Below are 6,005 nucleotides of genomic sequence, written 5' to 3'. Positions count from 1 at the left end.
GGGGGGGCCGGGGGGGCGGGGGGCTGTCGTTTGAGTGAGCGGCCGACTGCGAGGTAGATGCGGTGCTGGGGTCGGGGGGGCAGGCAGAGTGAGGTAATAGACTGGGGTGCTCTTTGGCGTTTCTTGCTGCTCTTGTGATTGTTCGGTGTTTGTGCGGGGCTGACTCGAGATGCTGACTGAGGGCTTCGTCCCCACACACCGTGCTCTCGCACGCCACGCACTGGTACGAGCCGCTGCCCTGGCCGCTGACGGTGGGCACGTGAAGCACCATCTCTTGCAGGTTCGCCACGGACTGGCCGAAGAAGCAGAGGGACTTCAGGTGGTCGCTGGCCGCCTCCTGGTCGCCGAAGCCCGCCTGGCACTTGCGGCAGACCAGCTTGTACTGCACCTTCGGGACGATGAAGGGGTCGCAGAGGGAGTCCGTGCCCTTGCCTTCCGCTTCGGGCTCTTCTTGGGGTTTGGGCAGGAGGGGGGACACCTCGCGGGGTGCGTTCTTCTGCTCTTCTTGCTTGGGGGGTTCTTTGGCAGGGTCTTTGTCCGGGGTGGCAGCCCCCGCGGGGACGGGGGTTTGGCTTCCTTTGGGCTGCTGCGCTTTCTGCTGCTGCTGCTGCTGCTGCTGCTGCTGCTGCTGCTGCGCCTGCCGCTGCTGCTGCTGCTGCTGCTGCAATGCCTCCTGCAGACTCTGCTGGTATTGCTGGTACTGCTGCAGCAGGGAGCCGGGGGACAGCCCCAGCAGCGCCTGCGACAGCGCGGGGCTGTAGGGGAAGAGCCCCTCCATCCCGTACATGGGCTGCAGGTACCCGCTCTGCAGGGCGCCGGGGATCTGTGGGGCGTAGTAGGGGGAAAAGCCGGGGACGAAGTAGGGAAGGAACTGGCTCGTCAGCAAGGTGGTGGGGTCCGAATTCAGGGCGGCCTGCAGCGCCTGGAGCTGGGCGGGCTCCACCGCGTACTCCATGGCGGGCAGCGGGGCCGAGAGAGCGCCCGCCGGCGCCTCCCCCTTCTCCTTCTTGGGTCCTGGCAGGGGGTCCCCCTTCCCCTTGGGTGCCTTCTCCTTCTCTTTTGCCTTCTCGCTCTCCTTCTCCTTGCGCTGTGGCGGGGGCGGCTGCTGCTGCTGCGGCTGTGGGGTCGTTGCCGGCGGCTGCTGCGGGGCCACGGCCGCCGTGGCTTGTGCCGGGGTGGGCGAGCTCAGCGCGGCCGGGGGCTGCTTATTTGGTAATCCAGAGGTGGGGAGGCCGGGCGAAGGGACGCTTGTGCTGGGCAGGCCCATCAGGTTGGGTTTGGGAGAAGTTAAAGCTGCAAAGAGGGAGGAGAGAGAAAGGTGAGGAGTCACTCGGCGCTGGGCAGGCAGAAAGCACAAAGTGGGGTGACCCCCAGGCCACCACCATCTCCTCTGCACAGGGGTAGCAACCAGCCCGAGCTCCCGTTCCGCAGCAGCATAGGTTGGAGAACCTGGAGAACGCTGCTCCTGCTTCCTCTGGGACAACTGCTCCTCTCCTGGAGGCCCCACGCCATAGCGACATGCCCCGTCACCCGCTGCTGGCTCGGCCACGCTGCCAGGCAGCACCAAATGTGGTGTCTCTGCTGGAGACGCCCACCTGGGATGCTCAACACAGCCCTTCTTTTACAGACCCCTCTGAAATTCCCTAGTGATTAACAGCTGATGTTGGGGACAGGCAATTCTACATCTGCATACTGGTCCTTTGGCCAACGGACTCCAGCAGAAGGGAAGTGCTACGTCAAATGGCTGTAATGCTAGATACTGTCAATCTCATTAAAATATCCACAGATTAGAAAGCCCTGGTCATGGCAACTGAAGAGGACTAAACAGGCTAAATCTAAGTTATTTTGTCCTAATTAGGCTGATGTTCATGAATCCACAAACCTCTGCTGCAACCCCTTCCTTCCTTCCAATGTAAGAGGCTTTGGGTGCACAGCTTCTGAATAATTTCAGAGTTTATGCAGTATTCAGACAGCCCCCTAGGGCATGAATGTTGTGTTTTGGGTGGAATTAAAAGCATTGTGGTGCTTCCTCACAAAGAGATGGATTAATGGTGGAATGTGAAGCCTGCCCATCCTCCTAACAGCAGGAATAGCCAATAACAACACAGTCCCCCGGTGCCGATTTCTACTCTCACAGCTGATAGTAGTTGGGGGCAAGAGGAGTGTGGCTCCTGGAGTCACATCCATTAGTCACATCCACTGCAGTTGGTGAACGTGCTCCTAAAAAGGAACGTGATGCTTGGGAAGTCCCTCAATGCAATTTGGGGAAAATAAAAATGAAACAAAGCTCTAATGTTCTACCAGTGCAGCCCCCATCAGTAAGCTCTGTGGCTCTCGAGCCAGGAACCTGCTGCTGGATCCACCTCCACCACAAAACCGTTGAACAAAATCTAACCTTTCGTTAACAAAGCCCAAGTCCTTACTGCGCTGGTAACTGCTCAAAGGCCGCCTGACTATGAACAGTCGCAGAACTAGGAATCAGTCATAGGGCACAGCAACTTTTACTTTAGGTTGTATTTTAGATTGTGATACATCCAGGGTGAGAGGAGAGGAGGAACCACCTCTTGGGGATGGTATGGGGCATGGTGGCAGGTTGAAGTCTTTTCCAAGGGGAAGGCAGTGACTCCTGGCAGGGAAATGCAGCTGCTACGGGGGCGCTTTGCCTTGCAAAGGCAGCATAAAAGAGACCCAAACACAGCTCCGGGCTGGGGCCAACAGCTCTGAGCTGCAGCTGCCTCATTTATCCTGGTGAGGTCTTAAGTCATCATAATTGGTCCTGAGGAACAAGTGTAGGCATCCTCAGCCAGCTCATACCTGCTGCTAGCAGCCTTGGCTGGAGCAGACGGCAGGACCTGGGGCTGAGCATAAGATGAAATTCTGTGCAAAGACACACAGGCTCCTCGACACCAAGCCCCAGACCTCTGCCTGCACAGTCACGTTGCAAATGCCTGTCACTTAATCATGCCCTGTAAAGCTGCTGTAGCCCAGAAGGGATCCATGCTTCTCAACATACAGCATAGAACCGCTTTCTTGCAGCCTCACGCTCTGAGCAGCAGCTGGCAGCTGAAGGGACCAAACACTCTCCAAAACCTGGCCACGCTACACCCTGGTATAAACAGCTCATTTATCTGCTGCGCTGCATTCACCCACTGACACTGGAAACCTGCACCCGGCGCTGGCCTCCCGAGCGAAGGGCAGGAGACAAAGCTACTGTGGCCCTGCAGAGGCCAGCCTGGCAAAGGAGCCCAGCAGGAGGGCAAGGGAGGAGGGCGGCCAAGAGCCAGAAGGACTCGGCGATGGCTGACGCGAAGCCCTTCTGAAATCTGCATCTGCAACCGATGCAGATGGTATCGAGACAATAGTGATTTGTGAAGGTATGAAGCGTATGAAGCGAGCCTCCGCGCAGCAGTCTCACAGATCTCAGATAAGGGCATATTATGGATAGATGCCATTGAAACTGATGTTCCCCAGTTGAACAGTCCCTGAGAGGTTCAAGCGCAGGAGCAGCGACTAATTCATAACATTCCTGGATGCACAGCCTTATCTGCTTCGACAGGCTTTGAGCTGAGATGGCCTGACCTTTGGAGCTTTATCTAAAGGCCACAAATAGTCTGTTTGACTTTCTAAATAGCTTAGTCCTGTCTAGGCAGTCACTGATTGCTTTTAACATTCATAGTACGTAGCCCCATCTCCCCAGGACACACACTGGCCTTTGGAGAGAAATAAAAGCAACAATACAGATTGAAGAGCAAAAAAAGTAATTTTAGATCTTGTTATGAATTTGGGGTACTAAGTAAACAGCACAGAGCTATCTGCGATAGGCTGCCAATACAATTTGCCAAAGAGATCCTCCTGGCCTAGTTCTGGCCTCTGAAACGAGATCTTTGGTAAGAACAGGAGTATTGCATGAAAAAGTCCTGGCATGCAAAGATGCCCTTCAGGCATGTAGCGAGGACTAGATTCAAGGCACAGGAATGGGCAGCAGCCCTGAACAGAAGAATTTCTAACAGCCACTGCTTTTAAAAATGGTTTAATTACAATGACCTATCCTACAAGTATAGTCAAGAACATTTTATTTTTGCTTTGGGGGTCATGGGAAGAGTTCTGTAACTATGCAAAAAAGCCTTGCAAAGGCCCTAACTCCCAGCAGAAAGCTTTTCCAGATTCCAGAAAAAACTTACTCTGATCTTTTCTGCTCTCTGATAGGACCTTCTGACACAGACATCAGCAACCATCCTATAAGGTAATTCCCTCTGCTGCTCTTGTGGAAAAAGGGATCTTAACTCCAAGAGAATGGATCATCTTTGGAAAGGCCAGAACCCAACAAATACAGTGAGATTTAACTCTTTTTCATTTGTCAACAGAAGATATTTCAGAGATGAGCAGTAATGGAGAAAAAGGTGAACACAGCCACTTCCAGTGGGAGAGAAAGATGCCCATTTTGAGTCATGGGTCTCCAGTGCACTCTTTAGGGTGTTATACCCAATGTCACTGCAACCACACACAAACTTCAGGTGCTAGTGATGTGATTTATAGCAAGCAGCTCTGCAGCCGGTGTCCCCTGCGAATGTCAGATGAGCTATTCAAGTTCCACATAGCTGCTCACACGAGCTACTATCCCTTTGTTTAAGGCTTTAATTTGCTTAACCAGAGATTTACCTCCTGGATGACAAAAGAAGATGGCAATTTTACTACGAGGACACAACCTGGCAGCATCTGCACTGAGTTTTTCAGTCTGTTGGAAAAGGAACTTCAGAATCAGCTTGCTGAATAAAAGCATCAGAAAGTCTTTTTGGAGTCTGATAGCACTCCAGTTTTCAATTAAGAAGCCAGAAAGATGCTCAGAAGATCCTATTTAGGCTTCACACCATGGATTATAACTCATCATTAGCCAATTAGTTCAGTACAATAAGAGAAAGTTATTGTTTCTGGACAGTGTCTAATAGTGGCAGCCTGTATCGCCACAGTGGAGAAAACGAAGTTGCACATTGGCATATGGTGTAACTGCACCAGGCGTTATGAGACAGACTCAGCCCGTTGCTGAGAGAAGACACTGGAACCAGTGCTCGGGGTATCTCTGTAAGCGTAAAGCAGCCCTGGTGAAAGTCAACTTGAAGAGGGATCATCACAAGTAAACAGAGAAGTCTGCCAAGTGAAAGCAAGTCTAGAGAACATCCACTACTCTGTCATGAGTGGCAATGCAGACACAGGCACGTCTCTGGGATGCCACAGATGTAGCAGGGGTGAAATAAGGCCCTTGGAACAAGTTTTCTAGGTCACTGCTAGTCTACTGAGCAGTATCTTCCACTGCTCTACATCTTATACTTTCCAGACATCCACCAGATACAAGGGAAAGGAGCATCCTCAGAAAACAAAGTCCAATATCTGGGATTAAGCCATCCAACAAATTTATTTTTATGTAGTATTGTTACGAAAAATCTTACTAAAATACAAAGTAGATTTGTCCCACAACTACACTGTTGTTTGTTGAGAAGGTACTTTCAGGCTATGCCCAACCATTGTTCAAAAACCAATCTAACAGCTACATCGGGACTTGTCCTGGAGGTAACCATAAGGATGTTACATAAAGATGCTCCAGGTTTGTCACCAGTGATACCAGGCACATCACACTTTTCCCCTAGAAACAGTTCAGAATTGTTGAAACCTTCGGATGGTACTACACAAACTGAATTTAATAACAAAAGGAGAGGTATAATGAACAATGCATTCAGCACATGTTCTGTTCTGCTTGATAAATCCTCTATTTTCCATTTCTGTGAAGCTGCTTCAGAATTTTTAGTCTGTGCTAACGAAACAGAGATATGCAGCATGTCTAGATCTTGCTCAATTTCAGACTTTCCTAGAAAACCTGAGTTCAGGAATTAAAGATAAAATACTTATTGCTTATTCGCTGTCAAGTAAACATGCTCCACTAAAGACTGGCCTATTATCAGTCATTCTCAAGGGAACACCTGCTTGTGTTACAGATGTGTCAAATTAAGCTG

The 6,005-nt window shown here is 51.2% G+C and overlaps 1 protein-coding gene across 1 annotated transcript in view; it reads right to left on the bottom strand.

Moving 5' to 3' along the window:
- ZFHX3 (zinc finger homeobox 3) overlaps window positions 1-6,005 on the bottom strand; it is a 112,333-nt gene that overhangs the window by 262 nt on the left and 106,066 nt on the right. Inside the window, exon 9 of the mRNA XM_014942158.1 lies at window positions 9-1,293. Within this exon, the coding sequence (XP_014797644.1) occupies window positions 9-1,293 (1,285 nt within the window). The remainder of the gene's footprint in view (window positions 1-8; window positions 1,294-6,005) is intronic.

Source organism: Calidris pugnax, unplaced genomic scaffold, assembly GCF_001431845.1.
Source record: "Calidris pugnax isolate Ruff unplaced genomic scaffold, ASM143184v1 scaffold28, whole genome shotgun sequence".
Lineage (NCBI taxonomy): Eukaryota > Metazoa > Chordata > Aves > Charadriiformes > Scolopacidae > Calidris > Calidris pugnax.
The sequence above is the reverse complement of the archived record's forward strand: the minus strand, read 5'-3'. Positions and strand labels throughout refer to the sequence as shown.